Below are 23,124 nucleotides of genomic sequence, written 5' to 3'. Positions count from 1 at the left end.
CATACCTGTGGTCAATTATATTACACTTACAATTAAAATTACAGCAGCAGTGTTTGATAAATTATAATTGCCAACGCATTTCTATTTTGTTCAGTTACAATCGTTACAGTTTTGCTGCAGTAATTCTAATTACAATTACACTGAAAAGAAGATAAACAACTCCACGTGTGAACATGTTTATTTACTCCTAATAACCAAGCAATAATCTCAGGTACGAATACAGAAACATACTATGTAAATTTCTTTTTTTTAAAACAAATGAGGTCACCAGAAATGGTTGAAAATACAAGAGTAATGATCGACTAATGGATCAATTATGTGGTATGATTACAATCACAATTACACGGGTGTGCCAAGGCTCAACTTCAGTTGCAATGTAATTGCAATGAATTCTGAATTGTGCAATTCCAATTGGAATTGAACCCCAGGTCTGGTCCAAAGTGGTCTTGCCTTCACAGAGCAGCGGTAGCTCCAGCTCTGATCCCAGCCCCGTCCCTTAGAGGGTTAACGGCACTCAGACTAAACGTACTGTGACCTTTCTGCTAGCAGAATGAATGTGTTTGAATACAGTGAACTGGGATTAGGAAGTAAGATGGCGGTGACCTAGATTTTTAAACAGCCAAAAGCTAGCACTGAAAAAGCACTTGTGTTTGTGAAAGGAATGTGTGTTTTTTGCATGTGTGTGTGTGCAGTGAAGTATTATTATTATTAGTAGTATTAAAGGTCTGGTCATGGGAATGCCAGTATAGTGTTTTTTGTTTTTTTATGACTCTTTTTCCATGGAAGACAAACTATATTTCACAGTAATTTATAGTCGGCTTGTCTTTCTGCAGATTAACTTTAGTCCTGAAAAAGTTTAGTTTTTTATCGCATTCATTACACACTTTGTAATATACAGTATTTGTGCTGGCCGGGACAGGTGTATTTAATTTGTCTTAACATTTTTAAAGCTTTGAAAATGTTGTGGTATGCAGTACACAGTACATTACCACTCAGCATGCAAATGCATGGAAATGTTGAATAAAGCCCTAGTGAGTTATTTTTATTTTTAATTTCTTTTACCATGAAACTGTTCTAGAATAACCTACAACAGACTTTCAGGCTTGTAAAGCTTTGTGAACAGGGACCATAATTCCAGTACATGCTGTAAAATGTGTTAGTGAACAAAGAATGTCAAATGTATTCCTTTTGTTGAAACACAATTTCAGTTGCTTTGCAAAAGACACCAAGAGAGACTTTGAAATGTCTGGCACTGAATTTAGTTTCATTTTTGTATTCATAGTTACTGTTGAAGTTTTTTTGTTAACAGGTATTCTGTATTAGAAGCAGATACAGGTGGATAGATCTCTTTTAACATTACCAAAAACAATGTTCAGGGACCTGGTGTTGGCGATCAGAGGGCCTCTGTCAACTAGTCTCCCAGAGGGGAGGGGGTAGAATGTCATCAGCTTAGCCACAGCCTAATGGAGAGAGACAGGCCAGCACTGAACCTGCGTTTCTTCCAGCCTCTTGCATCACCCAGTGCAGACAATGCATATATAATATATATATATATATATATATATTATATATATATAGATATATATATATATTATATATACAATGTACTGTAGTGCCGATCATGTAAAGCCTGTAGTAACCTTCAGAAGATGAAATAATTTTTAGTAGTTTTAGAGATAGATTGTTTCTGATATTCATATTTTCCACCTCTTTGTTTTTTAAAGGTGGGTAATCGCAGTCATCCTCTTGCCTTCTCTAACCTAGCAGATGACGTCCATGAGGTCATGAGCCAGCGTTCAGCCTGCTATAGGGCGTGCCCAAGGCACTGAGAAACCAGACCCTGCCCTGCTGGCTTATAACGTGCTGCACAGCAGCACTCTCCTTGTATCGGCAGCAGCCATGGCGAGCAAAAGGAAATCCACCACACCATGCATGATTCCACTGAAAACCATGAACCTGCACGAGGACGACGAGCCAGATGCTGAGGAACCCAACAGCAGACCCCAGTCTGCACTGGACCTTTTCCTTCCTGGAGACGAGGGGGGCCTGGACACCCAGGAAGGCGGTGAGTCATCTGGAGAGGGGAGTGAACTGCACAGAGGAGAGGGCACCTTCGCATGTCAGCCCTGTTACTTTGACTCCCAAGATCTCAATCTCTTCCTGGATCACATGTACTCCCAGCACCCTGACTTCCGAGCAGAGCCCAGCTTCTCGTGTCTGGACTGCAGATTGTCCACCAAGAGCTATGAAAGCCTGGCTTTGCACAATGCCCGAGTGCACTCCAACCTGGGAGCAAGGGGCGGTTCCTCAGAAGGGATGGCCTGGCAGGTGGGCAGGAAAGACGGGAGGACGATTGTGGAGCAGAGCCTGGTAACGACTGACGGCTTGGAGGTAGGGAGGGAGTCGGAGATATCGATCACTAAGACTCCAATTATGAAGATGCTAAAAGGGAAGTCAGAATCCAAGAGGATCTTGGTATCCCATTCAGGAGATGAGCCTGATGCCAGCAGCCGCAGCAGAGAACCTGAGAAAAAGGAAATTGTGGTAACAACAGCAGCGACAACGGTTGTTCCTAATGGAGCTGCGTCCAAGGTTTCCCATCCGACAATGGTGCACATAGTCAACAGTTCAAGCACAATACCAGTCTTGAAGACAGCCATCACACAAGTAGTGTCTGTTCTCCAGAACCAGAGCCTTCAGCAGCAGGCACCTACGGTGCCAAAGTCTTCAAGTCACCTCCCCAAAGTTATGATCCCACTGAGTAGCATTCCTACTTACAACGCCGCAATGGATACCAACTGTTTCCTCAAGGCTTCCTTCAGTAAGTTCTCCTACCCCACGAAGGCCGAGCTTTGCTACTTGACGGTGGTCACCAAGTACCGAGAGGAGCAGATCAAGATCTGGTTCACAGCCCAGAGGCTCAAGCAAGGCATCAGTTGGTCACCAGAGGAAATTGAGGATGCCCGCAGGAAGATGTTCAGCACCATCATCCAGTCGTCCCCCCAACAGACGCAGCAGCAGCAGACCATCACTGTTTTACCCGCTTCTCTGGGCTCCAATGGCATGCACCACATCCTCCAGGGCAGCTTGCTGGGGCAAACAGGGGTGATTGTCACTCAGCCCGTGATGGCAAATGGCATCCAGGTCAGCAGATCTCCCATGGCCCTGGCCGTCACCCCAAAGCCTCAGGTGGCGACCAGACCTCAAATGGCAGTCAGGCCTACTGCCGCCCTGGCTGATAAAGGAGCAGCCATGATTGTTAGTACCCCCAGCAGCAGCAGCAGCAGCAGCAGCATCAACAGCAGCAGCAGCAGCAGCATCAAAGTGGTGGGATCATTGCCTCCAGTTGTGAATGTCACCCCCAGCACCCGTACCCTCCCCAGCAGCATTCTGGACCCCAGCTTCTACAAGAACAAGAAATCGCAGGAGCAGCTGACAGCCCTCAAGCAGAGCTTCTTCCGCAACCAGTTCCCCCAGCAGGAGGAGGTGGAGCGGCTCACCAGAATCACAGGGCTGTCCACCCGCGAGGTGCGCAAGTGGTTCAGTGACCGACGCTACCATTACCGCAACCTGAAGGGCACACGTTCCTTCATGGGGAGTGTGATCAGCGGGAGTGTTGGAGGAGCCTCCCTACTAGAGAGTGGAGAAAGCTCACCCTCTTTAGCAAGCCCCTCTCCTCAGCAGCATCACCACAACACCCACCACCACCAGCAGCAGCAGCAGCAAGCACCATCCACTCCTTCCCGACGGGCAACTTGGCACCAGACTCCAGATTTTACAGCCATCCGTTACAAGGAACGGGATCCGCAGCAGGTGCGTGCCCTGGAAGCCAGCTTCATTGCAAACCCTGAACCCTCTGGGGATGAAGTGGACAGGCTACGTGCCGAGACTAAGATGACCCGCCGGGAGATCGATGGCTGGTTCTCAGAGCGCCGGAAGAAAGCTGCTGCTGATAAGGAGAAGCAAGAGAAGGAGGCGGGTGAAGACTACGGAGAGGAGGAGTCCTCGGGAGAAAAGGCAAGGGTTCAGAGACGAGAGGGAGATGACCGGCAGAAGGAATCTTCTGCAACCGAGCTCAAGGTCAGCCCCATCAAGATCAACCTAAAGATGCTGAAGGTGACAGAGTCCGTCAACGGCAAGCATGGCCCTCATACCACGGAGGTCAGCCCATCTGCACAAACAGAGAGCCCGAAGGTATCCCCAGGCATGTCTTCCCGCAGTAAGAAAACCCCAGAGCAACTCCATGTACTCAAGCAGCTCTTTGCCCGCACGCAGTGGCCCTCCAATGTTCAGTATGACCATCTATCGTCCCAGACCGGCCTCCTTCGGTCGGAGGTGGTTCGCTGGTTTGGGGACAGCCGCTATGTCTACAAGAATGGACAGCTGAGGTGGCTAGAAGAATATCAGCGACTAACTGATGAGCAGGAGAAGGGGGACATAGGAGTGCTGGAGGACCACCAGACCATCCCTAAGACACTGCAGGAGAAGGAGCTAGTGGAAACAAAAAGGCTTAAAGAAGAAGAGGTCCAGGGATGGTCCTCCAAGCACACCACTGAAGAGGGGGAAACCAAAGGAAGTGTCGAGGAGACTGCAGGTGGAAAAGAAGACCAGAAGCTGAGGGATGAGGACGAGAAGTCAGAGAACTCTGAGAACAGCGGAGGTGGCTGTGAGTCAGAGACCTTAAAGGAAGAAAGAACATCACAGGAACCTGAACTGTCACATTCTCTGAACTCGGCTGCAGTCAAGTTAGGTAAGTTTTAAGCTAAAGGCTTTTTTTTTTTAATATGGTGTTGTGATAATATATAGTGTTAGCTCTGCAGGGTCTGATATGTTGTTTAAATAATACATTTGAGCAAGATCCCAGTAGCATTTTACATATTTATTGCTTTTATCCCAAATGCAGTTTATAAAGCAGTGTCTTTGGAAACTGACCATTACCATGGCAACCATGACCCAGTAAAGCTTCCATCAGTTGTATGTGTTTATTCAGCTTGCCCACCTTGTCGCTAAACTGTATTACATTGTCATGTGTCCTTATACTGAAGTGTGTTTTGTGTTTACAGAAGCAAACTGACAATCAGGAACAGAGTGGTGGTTCAGCAACAATAAGACTTTGGGATTGTAGGTCGGGACTGTGTGTGACCGCTGTGGAATCGGAGAGGGAACTGGACTGTGCCTTAGGAGGGGCAAGCCCCCAGCAGTGCCAGAGGGACCAGGACAGGGCAACAACTAGGCCGGCAGAATGAACCAGATTGCCGTCTGTTCATTTAGTCTGGGTGAGAGGGACAGGCATTCCCTGACTACATCTGGAGATAGATAAAAAGGAACAAAACTGTTGAAAGATAAACATCTTTCCCCAGAATTTGCAAATGTGGATTGATTGACCGACCTTTTTATTTCGTTTTTGTTTTTTAAAATGATGTTTTTTAATGATGGGGTGAGGGGAGTTATGCATTGATCACTTTTAAATGTATCACACAGAGGATTTTGAGAACGTGGACTGGGAGATTTGATTTCCCAGATCTGACACAGCATTGGATTTTGTCCGTCATTTGGACAGTTTTACATTTTACTAATCCTTAATAAAACATGAAGAAACTGTTTCCAATAGAGATGTGGAAAATAAACAGAAGTACATACCAAGGGCTCTGGTTGTTGTGTTTTGTTTCTATATCAGTGCCTTCCTATGGGATGTAAGTGTAACTCCTTTGAAAATAATTAGTAATGTCTGCAAACATTTAAGTACACCCACGCCTATATATCGCCCCTCGCTATACTGCGGATTCTGATATATCACAGTCCTGGATTGGGCTCCTCATTTTTAATGTCTAACTGTGTATGCCATAGCTGCAGTTTACATAGACACTTAGAATTACTGTTTGTTTTATTTCGTATTACACATCAGAAACAACAATATACAAAAACAAAGCATTAATATCGTACTGTTATCATATACACATATTACACAGTAACACAAAGCAATTTAAATATCTACTTGCTGAAGCGGTTTTTATTTTAGCCAAGAAGGTGTTCACGTGTGGCAGCAATGCACTAGCAAAAGGCACAAGGCAGTGTTGTCAGCTCCCTAGCAACAAGCCTCCAGTGTTGGGAATGGATTATTTCAATGCAGCGGGTTTGTGCATTTGAGAAAGGAGAAAATCGGGTTGTGTAGAGGATTTATACTGGACCCTGACGCCACCGATAAAATGGGGTGGTTGGACAGTCTTTGTTAACCTATTTGTTTTTCTATGGGTCTCTAGCTGTATCACAGCCCTTGATATATAGCAAATTTGTATTGGACCCCGACACCTGCAATAGATCGAGTTGATGGTGTATATAAAGTTACGTATGCATTTACATTGTGAGCTGTTCACTGTGAAATTTGGCCTGTTTCTGCTGTGTTGTATTTTCAATACACTAGATAAGCTGCGTACTGTTTTCATAAGAACTGATGCCACTGCCAGTTTTTTTGTTGTTGTTTATTTTATCTTTTAAGCAAACTAATCTGTGTGCTGTAAAATGACGAAATAAATAGGCCTACTGTTTAATTTAAGGTTCACTTGATTGATCACTTCCAACAAATCCACGAATGATGCAAAGAGCTCTATTGCCTCACCAGGCCCGAACAAAACTGTCAAGCTGTTGAGGTCTGTGATGTTAAAGTGGAGTTACCTGACTGTTCAGTTTAGATTTCTGGAAGGGGAGGCTTTCATTTTACTTCATGTAAGTGAACGGTTGCTCAGTGGCACAGGTGAGATTTCTCGGCCTGCTTTCCAATCCACATGCCTCGAGCCTGTCTAGACAGGACCACCCTCGTAGACAGCAAGATGTTTGTCTTGTATCTAATGCTGTAACTATTTTTAATATGACCCAGAGATTACAGGAGGAGTTTAATGTTAGATATAAGAATATGCTGCTGTTTTAGATATCGTTTAACTTGCAATTGCACAAAAAGGGCAACATTTAACCAAGTTTCACCCTTTACTGCGAAACGAGTATAGCAACATAATTTAGATTTAGATGCAAGTACCCAGATGTGTGTCTACCTGACAACAAATATTTGTTTGGACAACACTGTAGCAGATCAGTTGCTTAACATGACTGCAGACACCGCATGTTTTCCCTGGAGTGGTGCTTTTTAATGTCTTTCTGCAAACATTGCCATTGCTGGTCGCACGGGCACTGGCTATCATTCCACTTGTGACGTCACAGGAGGTCCTTCTACATGCCCATGCTTGTACAGGACTTTCACGCAGCTTACAGTGTATAGCTGCAGTGAATCACATGACCAGTAATTGCATACAAGCTGTTTTTCCATATGGTTTTCATATTTTGCATAGCCAGCCTGTGGGCAGGAAGAAAGGATACACAGGACACATAAGATTCTGGATAAGTACTTATTTATTTCTCAGGCTGAATATGTTTTCATATGAAAGGCAAAATGAAATGTACATTTGTCTTAGGAACAGTACAGAAAGGCCTCTTTTTGTAAGCAGAAGAGACAAAAAAATGACACAAATTCACAAGATACGGAGGCACATTGAAGCTAAAGGGAACGGAATCAGCACCCGGCCCTAATATCCCTATTTCTGGTCACAAATTGGACCCGTTTTAACAACTGATCTAACGGTTTCAGGATGGAAACAGCAAGAGGTTGCTGTAGAACCCCTCTTCTGCTGCTGTATGGCGGGTTTAAGAACACAGAACTATGTTCAGTGGCTTGAACTAACAGGACCAGTGTAAGCAGCCTGCTTGATTGAATTGATCTGGTTATTGACCTAAACCCTGAAAAACAAAAGTTGCATTACAAGAAACTATCGCATGCTTATAGCTTTGCGTGCTTTAAAAAGCAGAACTGGTTAACTGTCCCTTTGTCCCCAATATTTCGAACATGATTAACTCGGCGGTTTGAGTATAGGAATAAAGTGTGGGAATGCAGAAAGATTAAGGGGTTTGGAATTTTTTTGGTACGTAAAGGCAGGCTTCAGTGACAGAAACAGGGATACTGTTGCATGACAGACACCTAGTTTTGACAGAATTTCTATTCAACCTTCAGCCAGGTTGATATACAATATTTGTGATCTTCTCACCACAAACATATTTTTAGGCAGCATAATTATTCTTATGCAGGCAATATTGGACAAAACAGCTAATTGATTTCTAAAATCAATCTTCAAATCTCAAAAATATAACACTGGGTAGGGGGAAATGTACCTTTAGTTACAGGCATAAAAAAAAAAACCTTGCCGCCAGCTGCATATTGCTCACTTTATCAAAAAAAAAAAAAAAAAAAAAATACTCCTTTGCATTTAAACACTACCTCCAGTCTGACTCAGCTGACTTATATACACTATACCCTCCTATTGGTCCCCTCATTTAGAATTCCTGACTCCCAGTTGGTCCTTTTTTCTAATTCTTGACCAACACCATTCTACCCCTCCTTATTAGTGCAGCTCTAACATTCTACTAGAGGTGGGCAGAACACTGGAACCCTAGCAGGCCAAGTGTTCGTGGCTGGGAGAACAATTTGCAAACCCACATTGCCCATTACGCACAGGGATCTCAGAGCCAGACAGACGTAAAACACACACACAAAAAAAAAAAAAAAAAGATAGCAGAAGGAGGAAATACAATGACGAGATCATGACTCAGTATTTTGCATTACATTTTGTCATCCCTTTAACTGCACTGTGACTAATTCAACACAACTCTTGCAGACGGAAATTTTGCAGGACGATCAGTCAGTCCCAGAACAGTGAGCTTGGTTGTTTTGTGTGTGTTTTTTGCTGTTGGACTGGTTAGACAGACAATTATGCCTGGCATAGCACTTAATCTAACTGCGGTCTTCAATAGATTCATTTTGCCATGGTGGAGGAGCTCAAGATCATCCTCACAACGTTTCAGTGTGCGATCACTTAGGCTAGTTGAAGCAGATGTTCCCAGAGAGCTGGTTTATCACTGCTCGGTGTGCCAGGAACACAGGAAGGAAGTCACTGGGGCGCTGTTTGTGTGACCACTTTGCAGGCTTCAGGTCTCCTTTTAATGTGTTAATTTGCGGATGTTGTTTACAGCATAATTTGTTACTAGTTAATGTGCAGCAGGAATACACACACAAAGGCATGATAGGATATAGAGTCCAGATTTTAAAAAAAAACTCAGACGAGAAATACACTGGCTAATACTGGTTGGGTGGTTAGTAATTACCAGGACCAATAATATCTCACCTGATATATCACTGTTTGACACGAGTATTGGAGCTAGAGCGCTCTCGCTCATCTGAATCTGCCGTTTCAGAAAACACCAAAGTGGGTTTTGTATATCCAGCGTGCCTGTGTGATGTCCCTCTAGTGCTCGAAGTAAGCGACTGCAAGGTAAACAGCTGCTTGTGTTTTTGAACAGTGTAATGCTGCTGGCTGGTTGCACAGAATACAACTGGGCTACCTTAGGTCACATTAGGTAGAACAAGGTTAGTGCTAAATCAGGGTCTGTCATACAAGCTGTAACTGTTTAAAACTGGACTTTACACAGTTTTGCATGGATTTGTCTAATAAGAGAGTATGGAAATTGTATTTACATTATAATAGTCGTACTAAAACACTTTTCCTTTAGGATTTCTTCCTATTCAAGCTACAGGAAACAATTCCAAGGTGGTTGGTTTGATGCTTCTATAAAGTTTGACACGTCTGACATTATCCTAATACAGGGGGTAGACATACAAGAGCTCAGAGGTGCGGACTGTAGGGAAGTGTCAGGCAGTAGTGTACAGAGCGAATTGGATTGTCATTATTCACTGCATTTCCTGGGAGCTTTGTAACTTTATCTCCACAAGATAAAAAGCTTATACATAAACAAATCTGATTAATTCAGATAAAACAAGACTTTGCTAAAAAAAAAGCTGGGCACAATAAAAAAAGATAAAGTTAAGGGGAAAAAAAAGCAAATAATTCATACATACTAGCTACAAGCAGGTCCTCGATCGTGCATCTTTTACATATTTGACTTTATTTTAAGACAAAGTGAAGGGTAGGCTAAATCCACACTGTATCTGTAGAACATACCAACTCTAGTTATAAGGTCAACCTTTCAAACCATGGGATATAGGTGAAGAATAAAATGTTTCAAATAACAAACTCTCACTGGAGCTACTACTTTTATCAGTCTCCTCAGGACAGACCTGAATTTTAAAAGCTTTGTTGCACTAGTGAGCATGTGTGGCACGTCAGGGCTCATTTTACTGACACGTTCTTGTAGCCAAACTGATCAGCATGAAGTGCTTTAGAGCTAGCCATAGTTCCAATCCCGGCTGGAATGGATTGCTGAGGCAGTAGAGGGAGCGAAAGGAATCTATTGAGAGTTCTCACTGTCCAATACACACGTCTTTTCATACAAACGGATTATCCACCCAGAACCTGGTGATCAATGCAGATTTTTGACCGGCCATGAGGGAAAATACTGGGCAATTATTCCTGAGCTATTCCTGAAAAGAAGATGGGCTTCAATAGCTACTTAAAAGCCTTACTTTGCCAAGCAGAACAGGAATACATATAATATTGGCATCTCAGAAAGGCTAAAAGAATTGATCCCAGTTTGAAACTGGTGTTCAAAACAGCCATTTTGGGCAATTTCTAATGCTTAACACCACATTTGTATTTTTAACAAGGACAGATAAAATGCATTCTTTCTTGTAACTGATGGCTTTTCTGCACAAGCATAGTTCTGTGAGGCCTGTGACAGGTGAAAACAAGGAAGAGCTGCCTGAAATGTAGGCCAAAGCGGTAACGTTTCCATAGAAACCAGTTTTCACAGCAGTCAGTGACATCATCAGTACTGGAGGCACTTGAAACAGGCCCCGTCTCCTCTACAAACGATTGTCTCCAGTCACCCGGGTCCTTCGCATCAACCTGAAGAATGTCCAGAACAAAACAAAAGTGTGATGTTAAATATTGCATCAGCAAAGGCCTACTATTTTTTTTATAATGCATTCTTCTTTAAACCACCACCAAATGTTATTAATAGTACTTTTCCTACTATTATTCAGTGTTCACGACATGCTGGGTGTATTCTAATGTCCCATGTCTGTCAAACTCTTCTCTGTAACAACACAAAAAACATTTCATGACAAAAACAAAATAATAATCCCAGTGGGAGAGAAAAGAATTGTAGGCGTCACCTTCTGTCTCTGGAGTCGGCCTGTTCAAGCAGGTGCTCCTGGGACAGACGGAAGTCATCGAGTGCAGTCTGGCAGCGCGTCTCGAGCGATCCCTCCCGCCCGCACTGCGCCAGGTGAAGGCTGGAGGAGTCGTCGCTGGGCCTCTCCCGGACTGACTGGGCTGCAACAACAAAGGGGCTTGCGTCCCCATTCTCGTGCTGGGGGAGGAGAGCCACAAACATATAATAATAACAACAACAACAATCTTTATTTTAATATAGCACCTTTCATAGTGGACCACCATCACAAAGCGCTTTACAGAGGTAGGCTGTGAACTGTGCATTATATGCAAAGTCATTTACAATAGGACATTGATTTAACATCTCATCCGCAGGATGGAGCACAAAGAGGTTAAGTGACTTGCTCAGGGTCACACAGTTAGAAGCACTGGACTTTAACCACTGGACCACACTGCCACCACTGGATATCACTGCATCCCATCTTGGCTAAGGGGCTCCATACATTACTGTACTATTCAAAGTCTGTGTGAAGGCCTTAAAAGGTGGAGTTGCACAAACCCCTTTGTTTTATAAATCTTGCAGGGCTATTATCCAATGCCAAGATGTATACTTTTCATCGAATGTAGGAATTTAACATCTGCAGCTGCTTTATAAAAAAGGTACCTCTCATTTATTTGTATTTCAAATGAAGTCCTTTCAGAGGTTTTGCTGGCTGGTAAGATGTGTTATAACTGACCTTAAAGACATAATGTGCTGTGCATTAGGCCCTATAAATATCTTCCTCTAGTCTTACACTTACGTTACGAGAAAGCGCAGCTCCAATATTGTTCTTTACTGATACCTGTTATTGTTAAAGTTATTTTATTTGGCAGACACTATAAAACAATTCTCACTCATTCAAGTCACTACTCACCTATCCACATCACATACCAAAATGCAGAAAACACAGGGGATTATCTACCCCCCCCCCACCTTCCCCCTTCGGGATGGCTTACCCTGCCGCTGAAGATCTCCACATGGACAAGCAAAACTGCCAGCTCCAGATCTTCATTGAAGCTGTTCTTCAGAGGTATCGATCTATAGCCTGGTCAAAAATAAAAGGGCAAACATTGAGCCTTTTTCTTGGTTTTGGTCTTTCATAAATTGAAACCTTTCATTAACAACCTCCCGTTGAAGAGCATTCCCCGTGTTAACGGGGGAAAGAAGAATTACCTGTCTTGAGTCCCTTGACATGGAAGGTAGCTTGTGCGAGGAAGTTCTGGTCATTGAACACGTCGATCTCATACACCACAAACCGCAGGAAAGAGAACTCCGAGTTACAGATGATGAAACGGAACTGCTTTCGGGACCACGTGGGGTTCAGCCCATTGTCCGCTGCAACACACAAATGCTTTTTTTCAATATTAACATTAGGCATAAAAAGAGGCTCTTTGTCTCTCACTAGTACACCATTACCCTTCAGGACCATGTATGATTGTTACTTGAATGTTCCCTTGTTTGTTAGTGTAGTAGATAGAACTAATTTTACCATTCAAGTAAAAAATATTACAAACGTCAGCCAGATCTCCTAGTTTAGTAGAGCTGCATACACACGTCTGTCGTCCCCACCCCCCTACCTTCGGAGACAGTCTTCTGCTTGCTGCTGTCGTACTCGGCCCCACACACTTCAATCTCGATCACCGGGCTGACTATACCCCTGCCGTTCTTGGGGAGGTGGCGTGCGCCCAGCACCTGAAGGAGGAGAGGAAAGGACGAGGAGACAGTGAGTAAGGCATAGGGAGTCCAAAGTACTTTTCACTGCAGCCAGCCCCGTGGGTTAGCAACACAGGGAACTTGTAAGTAGTAACTTCGTCTCTGCTTCCACCTAAGATGGCCCCCTATTCGGTAATCTCAAATGCTGCGGTTACCTGAATCTGGACAGTGATTGGTTCCATTCCCCGAAGGGAGTGCCGATCGAAGGGGTCAAAGGTCTCTTCTCTCATGATGGACGGCTGCAGGACAAAGCCGTTCTTCCCGTTCAGCATGAACAAAGCCTGGTTCATCTGCATGGGTTTATCTGCAAACACAGAGCAGTACACTATCCTTGAAGACACAGCTCAGAGCAAGGATGCACCCCACCCCTATTTATATTGCACTGCGTACAATCAGTTCCAAAAGTGAAGGTCATTTTGCCTAATTAAAAAGAACCCACAGTTTTTTGTTTTTCAGTAAGCAGATATTGCAGGAGGGAAAACTAGAAGCGAATAGTTTTAAACAGCTTTAAAAACCCAAATGATCTGGTTTCTATACATCAGATCGGAAGGGGCCTCTCTATACCTGGGGTCTGAAAGTTGAGGGCTACCAGCTGACTCCCGCACAGCCACATGGGCAGGGGGTCGTAGTTGGAGGAGTCCAGGCGCTGGCCCTTGGGGTAGATGCGGGAGAGCTGGAGCCGGTTGTACTGCAGGAACTTTTTCCCTTTGATCTTGTTGACGTACTTCTCAGCCTTGGTCTCCGGGAAGGAGGACATATCCCTGTAGCAGGCACGCTCCGTGCCGATCTCTGCCGGGAGGGGGGTGAAGAGACCATTTGCATTTTATTTAACCTAGGCGATAGTCACCCCGGCAAGCAACAGAAGCAGTCGCACCAGTTACAGTGTGGTAATGCATTAACACACATGTTAACAGTAATCTTTTACAGAAAACTCAATATATAATCTGACACTGGGGAACGGTCTTCAAGAATTAACTTTTAAACAGGACCCTAGAGAGGGAGGCGCTGGAGAGAGAAGGGAGTTACATACTGTCCTCGTCGAAGGGGACTGGCCGGCAGTACACAACCAGGTCAGACAGCTCCAGAGCAATCTTCTTCCTCCTCTCCATCATCTTCCCTTCTGATAGCTACAGGAGACACACCGAGCATCACTAAAACCTGACAACTACAGCAACTCAACGGGCAAGCTTTTATATTTTAAATAAACAAATAAGCCAAGTACTACACACCGAGATATTTAATAAATACATGAGAAAAACAAAACATGCAAGCGATTGGAAGAATGAAATCCCCAAGCAGCAAAAACAAACTTAAAAATTCAATGCTTCTCTGTAAAAAAAGGTCTGTTTATTTTGTGCAAATCAGATGCCATTGTGTAATTCGGTGGGATTTCCTCTGCATCAGATCTGTGGAGGCAGGCAGTGCTGGAACAAGTGGTGTTCACAGACTCACCCTGGCATCGGCAGTCACGGCCACATCACGGATCTTCAGCACCCAGTCCTGCATCTCCTCATGCGAGTCAGCAGCGATGTCCAGCGCGTGGCCAGCCCTCTGCACTGGACCCAAGGCGAGCGTGAAGACAAATTGGCGACTGCCCTTCCCATCCGCGCGTACAGCTGTGGGGATACAGCGCAGACACAAAAGTAAGCAGCAGTTCTCTAGTGCCAGTGCTTAGATCAGTCTGTAGAGTGATCAAGTGGGGTGTCAGGCAGCACATGCATTAGAATGAAATCCTACGGTTCATGATAGATAAATCACATGTGATGGACAACAGGGTTAAGGTAGGACAGACAACTCCCATTGCAAAACAGTTGGGTACATTGAAGGTTTTAATTATTTGCAACCAAGCCTGTAACTTCTCTTCTAAAGTTCATCTGGTACAAATAAGGCTCAGGTTGAAAAACCTGAACCAAACTGCTGTGCAATGGTGCATTCATTTTAAACGTCAGCATCACTTACCGATCTGACAGGACGGCACGTCAATGCTTCCTCTTAGCAAATCCCCCAGGGGGCTGTTCTCGGTCAGCGGCTGCAAGGAATAAGCTAACTGGTCAGTGCCCTGCTGATGCACGCAGAGAAGCCATTGCAGTAGCTTTTGGTTACTTGGAGTGATGACACTTACAGATCTCTCTGGTTCAAGTGCGCTCGGGCTGATCTCCTCCACGTAATTGGCTGGAAACCACAGCTGCTTCTTGCCACCATAATCCCCCTTCCACCTGCGGAGGCGACACAAGCACAGTTTGAGTCAGTTTCGATTAGGAATCCCGAGACGTTCAAAAGCTTCTTCTCTCCAGCAGTAACTCAAGTTTTCAATAATGTCACATCTGGAAAACCTATTTCACAAGTTTGATAACATACGGGCTAAATATCACATCACCAAACTTTACCATAAAATGATCAGTAGAAAACCAATTCCTAACCCCCCACCTCAAAAGCACTTATCCTGTTTCAGCACTGCCCCCAGCTCCCCCAATCCCCTAGGCATACAGCTCAACTCACCAGCCACCCTCCTGCTTCTCCACACTATGGATCACAGCGTTCTTCAAGAACGAGAGTTCATCGTCTCGCTGGGCCTTGTACTCAAACAGCGCCTTTACTGTGCACTGTGACAGAGAAAGAGCGAGAGACAGGAGTCAGAGGGGCAGACAACAGAGAGAGACAGACAGAGGGGAGTCAGAAGGGCAGACAACAAAGAGAGTCACAGAGGACAGTCAGAGGGCAGACAGAGAAAGAGAGAGAGACTCACACACACCATGGAGAGTCAGAAGGGCAGACAAGAGAAAGAGAGAGAAACAGAGTCAGAAGGGCAGATAGCGTCAGAGTGTCGAGGAGAGTGTTGGGGCTAATAAGAGGAGGGAGAAGAGAAACTCATAAATACGTAAAGACACAAGACTAGACAAGGACTGTTGCAGCAGAGGCAGAGAGGCTCAGAACAGAGTTCAAGGTGCATTACAGGTGTTAAGAAGTGACCCTCGGCGAAGGGTTGTCTTTCACAGAGCAGGATGTACCTTAAATGTAGGCATCTGGTTTGCCTCCACATAGAATCCTGGGTTGCGTCCTTCATACAGAGATCCATAATCGGGTTCCTGAAGAAAAAACAGAATACCAAAAGCAGCAGGTCAGTTTACAATGCCCCACTTGCAATGGATTTGCTGGAATGCTCCGATGCAAGAGGCTCACCGCCGTGCCGATCTTCTCCAGCGTCTCCTCGTTGATGGGGTAACGCAGCTTCATCTTGCGGTACAGCGGATGCTTCTCGAAGTAGCTGATCAGATCCACCAGGCTGTCAAACTCAGAGTTCCCCAGAATCACCAGCTGGCCTTCCTGCTGCACCCGGCAGTGCTTGATCTTCCCTTCAGCCCTGCGGAGCCAAACGTTTTTTGTTAATGTTAGAGCAGGCTTTAGCTAATCCAGTCAGAATCGACCACCGAAATGCATGATGACAGTTGCGTAAGAAACAAAACCTAAAAATCATAATCCATGTGTGAAACAATTACAGCTGTCTCTTTATTACTGTCCTTACCTTTTATTCTGTGTTTTGCAATTAGGAACATTTGTGCGGAACTAACATGGATTTTTATGAGAAAGGGGCTTCACAGATGTGATGCAGTTAAGAAGACGACAGTTTCCAAGTACGGCTTGAGTGATACTATGAGCAGGCGTAGACACACACACACACACACACACACACACACACACACACACACAGTACAGTGCACCTGAAGGAGATGGCATAGGAGTTGGGCTCGGTCCTCTTGCGTACCAGGAAGGCTCCATCGCGAGGGACCCGCATCAGCATGTTCTCAGCCTGGCTGCGGGTCAGGTTAGCGTGGTACCACCTGCAGGGCACACACAGGGAGAGGGAGGGAGGGAGAGAGAGAACAGTCAGCTGCTTGCCTGTTAACTGTCCGTCTTGCTCTAAAAGGCATTGCATTCGCATCATCACCATTTTCTGCCCTTCAACAAATTAGCGTTTCACTCGAAATATCAAACTCAAAAGGCTCTTACCTTGTCACATCTGGTCTCATTTTCAGTCCTCAATCAGTACTTGAATTTATCACATGTGGATATTTTAAGCTTGGGAGTTACTCACACTATCATAATATTGATGTTACAGTACTGATGTTCATTAAGACATTTGGAGCATGTGTTTTTTTTTTTTTTGTTTGTTTTTTTAAATCAAAGCTCTGCTGGCACCTGCTGTTATAATCTGGCACTGTAAATCTAAAGCAAAGACCAGAGAATCCAGGCAAAATAAAACGATCATCATAGTATAAGCCCTGTAGAATCTACTGGGTAATGATGCCAGAGGTAAGGGTGGAGACTCACTCCTTGCTCTCGTGTGCGTTGGTCTGGGGGACAGGCTCAGTCAGCCTCATCTCAAATTCGTTGCAGCGCAGCGGTACCTGCTGGTAGTGCGTGATGAGGGAGTAGAGGGTGTCGAACACCAGGTTGTCAGTCAGGTAGAACTTGGGGCTGCCAGCCTCCTGGCGCGAGTGGATCCGACAGTGCTGCACCCTGCCAGAACGCCTGGGCAGGGAGGAGAACAATCTCAAACACAGCTCTTCTTTGTTTAGAATCATTGTGGTTAAGTCGTGAGATACCAAATCAAAGCTATTCATCAAGGTTATTGTAACAGACCTTCACTTTGACTTTAATAAAATCAACTCAAGGAAATTTCCTGGAGTTGGACAGGGGGTTTACTAATCAGTACATTGAAATCTCTCCTAAAATAAAACACATTATGTATTTAGTTTCAAAACAAAGCCTACAATGCCTTCGTTACCCTCAGAAAAGTTAAAAAAAAAAAAAAAAAAAAAACACAAGCATTAAAATATCTAAGTAAAAAAAGAAAGAATGAGAATGAATTCTGCACCAGAATGAGAGGGTGTAGTCTCCGACGAACGTCTCGCTCTCTCGAACGAGGAAGGAACCATCCGGGGCCCCAGTCTCTAAGCAGTACTCTGACAGCAACCTCTCTGCGATCTGACGGCCATCTCGCCCAGCGCCCAGCTTCCCGTGGAACCACTTCTCTGTCACGTGCAGGTCCATCCCATTCGACATCTGCCCAGGACAAGCGCCAGTTCACTTTCTGTTGTATTTCAATTCAGCAGTACACCACATGCATTCCAGTGATGCAAGCCTGGTATTTGGAATATGTTTGGCAGTGCTCACATACTGGACTCTAGTCCTCGGGGTACTGAACTCACCTCCCTCTGCTCCTCATCATCCTCGCTGCCCTGGTTTATCGAGGTCTCCTCGGAATAATAAATCTTATTGCTCGTCAGCACAAAGAAGTGAGGGTACCACTCCTGCAGGGAAAGAGACAGGCTGTAGAGATCTTAAACACACATTAAAACAACTAGGAAAAAAAAAAAAAAAAAAAAAAATCACACAAAATCACACAGTCCCTGTGCGAGTGTAGAGGGGAGGGGGTTAGTATGGAGGGATGCATTTCAATGAATTCAGTCCCTGTGTGAGTGTGGGGGGGCTCACATGATTGATGGGGTCCTCGAGGTACAGGATGCCGTTCTTGATGGAGTTGCTGATGTCGTTCTCAGAGTAGGGGGTGGATGTGGAGACCTCCTCATAGGCACTGCCCTCCGCCAGCTTCTTGTGCTGTGAGAGAGAGAGAGAGAGAGAGAGAGGAGAGACCTCCCTTAACGACTTGTTCAACCCTCACATTGTCAGAGTGAAAAAAGGACATTTAGCAGGTCCACTCACAATAATACTGACACATGTTCGATCTTGAGATCTTTGTTGAAATGCACCAGGATTACTGCGACCTGATAATTCATGAATGATTCAAGTGTGCATTTGTTGCACCCTTGTAAGATGATCCCTTTTTCCTAACTTGCCTAAATGTGTTTTTGCCCTTGACGGAACCAGCCCTGTGGTCAATGCAATCGTAATTAGTTGAACCTTGGCACACCTGTGTAATTAATCATAATTGATCAATTTTTGTCATCATTATTATTATTATTATTATTATTATTATTATTATTATTATTATTATTATTATTATTATTATTATTATTTTATCATTATTCTTGTATTCAACCACTTTTGGTGACCACATTTGTTTGATAAAAATAAATGAAATGTATGTAGTATGTTTCTGTATATTCTGTATGTAGCATAAATTATAACTGAACACAATAGCACTGTAACTGTAATGTCAGGCAACAATGCTGCTGTAATTGTTACTGTAATTATAACTGAGCCTAGGCCTGCTGCTAACAGGTCCCCACACAGTCGATGAGCAGACCTGAGCTGTGAATCCAGGTACAAGCAGCCCTGTGTTTCTGTTCGAGCCACAGCTGGCAATGCCCCTCCCTCCCAGTACCTTGATGAGGATCTTCCTCTTGAGCTGATTGGGCGAGGGCAGCCCGTCGGCCGAGATGTCCACTGGCTTGGTGAGCAGCATGTCACCAAAGACCTTCTTGAAGGTGGTGGCCATGTTCCTCTGCTGCAATATGCTGCAGTGGTCCTCAATGGAAAGGATGATAGGGTATCTAGAAGAAGAAGAAATAAATCCATCAGAGCGCCAATACGTTTTATAATAACTCTTCTACGCTCTGTTCCACTGGTTTAGTTTCAATTCTAAACTGCATGTTAGAAGTTACAGTCTCCTGGTTCAGAGGCCGTTTGCCCTCCACGTTGCTACAGAACCACAACACATCAACGTGACGGATCACAGCAGCTTCACTCAGACAGACGCTGGCTCGCTCTTACTCAGATGTGACAAAGGCGTGCTCCTTGATGGTATTGAGCACATCGCTGAACTTGATTTTGGTGGTGAGGGTGTGCCCATGGTAGATCACTGGCATCCCATCTGGGCCATCCCAGCAATCCACTGAAACACAAAGCAAGCCCATTAAAATAAAAAACAAACATACTGGCTTGAAGGGGGAAAAAGAGGATCTTCATATTCTTAAATTGGTAGTAGACTACTGCTCTGTAGTTCTAATCTCCACCTATTTTACATGACGGGTTCAGTGGGAATTATTATAAAGTGCCTGTCTGAAAAAAATTAAAAGGAATAAATAAAAGCAAACCAGAAATTCAGTTCCTCTATTGTCTGGCTCTTTCATATGCATTTAAGGTGCCACGCTTCAAAAAAAGGATTCCTTACACTCAATACATCGGCAGCCCATTCTCAGGCAGCGTGCATAGGCTTCCAAAGAGGACTCACTGGAGAACTGGTCCCCTGTCAGGTAGCTGTGGGGAAGAGAGAGAGAGAGGAGTCAGGCTCTCAAGTGCTGCTAATGAGTAGACAGGCTCAGGATGGGCTGGAGGTGAGTTAACTGTATATATATATATAAAGCTTTCCCTCACGTGTTGTGGGAGGAGGAGATCCAGTAATGGGACAGGGGGTTGTTCATGTCTTCGGGACACACCTGGTCCAGTTTGGAGTCCCAGATAGTATTCTCTTTGGAAAACAAGTAGGTCAGAAACTAGAGAGGAAAAGCAGAACAAATCAAAATTGAACAATTATTCAGGGTCTACACAGGCTGGCATTACCCTTTTACGACTCTGTGGTGCAGATGAACCAAAAAAAGAAATATCACACCATACAGCTGGCTTGTTTTGCGGTTAATAAAAGCTGCTAGCCAAAGTGATAATTAAGTGTTGAAAGGTGTGTGTGTGTGGGGGGGGGTAAGCTTGTTGCCACAAAACAAAGATCCTAGAAGGTCTCACTTTGGTAAGACATTATGAAAAGCTATTTCAGCATTTGTCTTGTCTTTCATTTTCAAAGACTGTGCTGCTGCAGAGTGAAAAAATACAAACCATTGGGTGCTATTTTAAATAACGGAAGATTTCTGATGTCATATTGATAAGAATAACAATCCTGGACCGAGAAGTCTCTCCTGACAGGTACAAAAACGTTTGTTTGCACCAAGTTGACAAGAACGAGGTCTGACGGGGTGTTGTATCGACAGCGATTCTAAAACTATTTTAGAAACTGGAATTCCGGACAAGAAACAAGAAAAGGGATTTCGAGAAACAAAATGCATTGGAATGGGTTTTCTGTACTCTGTACACGACTCCCTGGCGTCTCACCTCGTCCTGGTAAAAATACGGATCTTCAACCTCCCTCAGAGGATCCTTCAGATAGGTCTTCATGTACTGCTTGACCTGGCTAATGTTTGTAGCCCACAGCTCCTGAACACAGGCACGCACACAGAGGAGACAGCAGAGTTACAGGAAGCAGCAGCACTTTCCCAATGACACACTTCAAGTACATAGAGCTGACCTCTAAATGTATTGCTACTTTGTGTTCAGTGACACAAGGGCATAATAAACTTAGCTGATAAATTCCAGCAGCTGCTCGGATTGATTTCTTTCTACTGGGATACCGAGCACAGGCAATCAGCAGGGGAGCTACCTTTTGATACTCAATTAAAAATGACTGGAACTCCTCCATGGTGACTTTATGCTGATCTGGTCTCTCGTCAACTCTGTGAAAATCCAAAAAACTATAGATTAAAAAAACAAAAGATCCACAATAAATGAAGCACATGCACATTCTGTTCCTTGAATATTTATATGACCGCCCCAATAAAACAGAACAAGACTCCTTACCTTTGGATGAAAGGAATCTCCATCTGCAAAGAAAGAATAGACCAGATCAGTATCTGCTGTAACTCTCCAATAAGGATGTTAATACAGAGGAACTGCAGCATAAATCAGACACACTTATTTTCTTTGCAGTCAGTATCCATCTTAACTCTGGCTCCAGAGAGGCTCCCTAGTCACCACATAACAGGGTCCAACCTGAATCAGATTTTTATTAATGATTATATTCAAACCGACAACCGTGACGCAGGCAAGGTGACAATAATATCTATAAATTCACAAGTTATGAAGTTTCTCACTGCAGTGTCATTTGGTCTGTCAAATTTCTATTGGAATGGAGGAAACTTGTCTCCTTTCAGATCAACCGAATAGACTGCAATGGGTTTGTAAATTGAAACGTACTGCTTTAAGACGACTTCCTTGTTTAAATCGTAGTTTTAGAGATGATTTTATTTTAAAAAATGGTAACGTTTGGCTCCATAGTAAATTTAATAACGCATTGATGAAAAAAATAATTGTCATTTATTCTATAAAACCCAGGATGTTTAGTGGGATAAGCATACAGAATACATGCCCTCAAGATAGATGGTTCGATATCACAACATGCTGACATCTAAAATAGCTCTCAACTTGGCAGTGAAAGCCACACATCATGCAACATCCCTCCAAACATGTGCTTATTAAAAAGAAATGCAAAGATAAACAGACCACAGGAGGAGGAAACAGGAAGGAATGGGTTTATTGCACAGATATAACAGCACTTTAGCTGCACCTAACGGGCCGGAGGAACACTATTCTTGCACGCTGCCTTATTTAGATAGCTGAACCACTTCAGAATTACAACATGACCTCAGTTTTAAGAAGCAGGTATTGATTTTTGGAGTGGTGCAGTATGATGGAAGGAAAACGTGATGCTGCAGAGCTGTTAACGTCAAACGTATTCTTTTGGTGAGCAAAGCCATTACTAGCTTTGAGTCAGTCCCTCGTGGGTCTGAGTTTCCCATGGCCTAGCTACAATCATGTATCACGTTACACACAAAACAGAGTGTCTTTCTCCCTATAGATGGAGCGGAAAGATGTCAATGAATTTATTTCTGTGGTGAACGCATACTGCACAAATTAAAAATACATGCAGGGTTATTAAAGTTATTCAATGCTAGATATTTAAGACTGGTTTTATTATTTAACAACCCTAAATGTATATTTATTTAACTGCAGCATTGAAAGAGATCTCTATCTAGAGTAGAGAGAATCCGGTTGTAAGAGGGTTCAATTTGAATTTGCCCTGTGCTCACATTATTCTCGACTGCACATGTACTCGCACACAGCCAGAGGCATGAAGTTACTCACAGATTTCTGGGCATCATACATCAGGTTACGATACAGCTGGGCAAACTGGCTGTAGGAGACATCCCCGTTCTTCAATTCCACATCCTGAGAGACAAACGGCAAGCGAGGCATTTTTATTGCGAGGGCACTCGTGAGGAGGTGCTGTAAGTGACCACATGTCCATATGAACACACCAAACATCCTGCTAGGGATGGGCTGGACTGCTGAGATACCAACCAACACAGGATCAATCACTCCTTTGAAATCTGTGCTGCTTTCTTGTGCAGATACAAC

At 44.1% G+C, this 23,124-nt stretch overlaps 2 protein-coding genes across 2 annotated transcripts in view; one reads left to right on the top strand and one right to left on the bottom strand.

The window, feature by feature from the left end:
• Window positions 1–1,724: 1,724 nt before the first annotated feature.
• LOC121307827 (zinc fingers and homeoboxes protein 3-like) lies at window positions 1,725–5,643 on the top strand. Its single transcript, XM_041240111.1, has 2 exons — window positions 1,725–4,750; window positions 5,064–5,643. The coding sequence occupies exons 1-2, from the start codon at window positions 1,900–1,902 to the stop codon at window positions 5,072–5,074; spliced, it is 2,862 nt and encodes a 953-aa protein (XP_041096045.1). The 5' UTR covers window positions 1,725–1,899; the 3' UTR covers window positions 5,075–5,643.
• Window positions 5,644–7,383: 1,740 nt separating this feature from the next.
• Window positions 7,384–23,124, bottom strand: part of LOC121307815 (1-phosphatidylinositol 4,5-bisphosphate phosphodiesterase gamma-1-like) — a 23,442-nt gene continuing 7,701 nt past the window's right edge. The window contains exons 3-29 of the mRNA XM_041240099.1: window positions 22,852–23,108; window positions 21,508–21,530; window positions 21,311–21,383; window positions 20,986–21,087; window positions 20,260–20,378; window positions 20,057–20,142; window positions 19,657–19,777; window positions 19,268–19,436; window positions 18,418–18,540; window positions 18,132–18,233; window positions 17,798–17,985; window positions 17,251–17,451; window positions 16,641–16,760; window positions 16,102–16,282; window positions 15,930–16,007; window positions 15,421–15,524; window positions 15,044–15,137; window positions 14,881–14,950; window positions 14,374–14,537; window positions 13,952–14,048; window positions 13,486–13,710; window positions 13,077–13,225; window positions 12,786–12,900; window positions 12,382–12,543; window positions 12,165–12,253; window positions 11,171–11,367; window positions 7,384–10,901 (exon numbers count right to left, since the gene is read on the bottom strand). Coding sequence (XP_041096033.1) covers window positions 10,859–10,901; window positions 11,171–11,367; window positions 12,165–12,253; window positions 12,382–12,543; window positions 12,786–12,900; window positions 13,077–13,225; window positions 13,486–13,710; window positions 13,952–14,048; window positions 14,374–14,537; window positions 14,881–14,950; window positions 15,044–15,137; window positions 15,421–15,524; window positions 15,930–16,007; window positions 16,102–16,282; window positions 16,641–16,760; window positions 17,251–17,451; window positions 17,798–17,985; window positions 18,132–18,233; window positions 18,418–18,540; window positions 19,268–19,436; window positions 19,657–19,777; window positions 20,057–20,142; window positions 20,260–20,378; window positions 20,986–21,087; window positions 21,311–21,383; window positions 21,508–21,530; window positions 22,852–23,108 — 3,452 coding nt within the window. The 3' untranslated portion in view covers window positions 7,384–10,858. The remainder of the gene's footprint in view (window positions 10,902–11,170; window positions 11,368–12,164; window positions 12,254–12,381; window positions 12,544–12,785; window positions 12,901–13,076; window positions 13,226–13,485; window positions 13,711–13,951; window positions 14,049–14,373; window positions 14,538–14,880; window positions 14,951–15,043; window positions 15,138–15,420; window positions 15,525–15,929; window positions 16,008–16,101; window positions 16,283–16,640; window positions 16,761–17,250; window positions 17,452–17,797; window positions 17,986–18,131; window positions 18,234–18,417; window positions 18,541–19,267; window positions 19,437–19,656; window positions 19,778–20,056; window positions 20,143–20,259; window positions 20,379–20,985; window positions 21,088–21,310; window positions 21,384–21,507; window positions 21,531–22,851; window positions 23,109–23,124) is intronic.

Source organism: Polyodon spathula, chromosome 59 (assembly GCF_017654505.1).
Source record: "Polyodon spathula isolate WHYD16114869_AA chromosome 59, ASM1765450v1, whole genome shotgun sequence".
Taxonomy (NCBI): Eukaryota; Metazoa; Chordata; class Actinopteri; order Acipenseriformes; family Polyodontidae; genus Polyodon; species Polyodon spathula.
This window is presented reverse-complemented; position numbering and strand designations above follow the sequence as displayed.

Bases quoted from the DNA above. Each gene is read 5' to 3' on its own strand.
- LOC121307827 (XM_041240111.1), top strand. From the start codon at position 1,900: ATGGCGAGCAAAAGGAAATCCACCACACCATGCATGATTCCACTGAAA.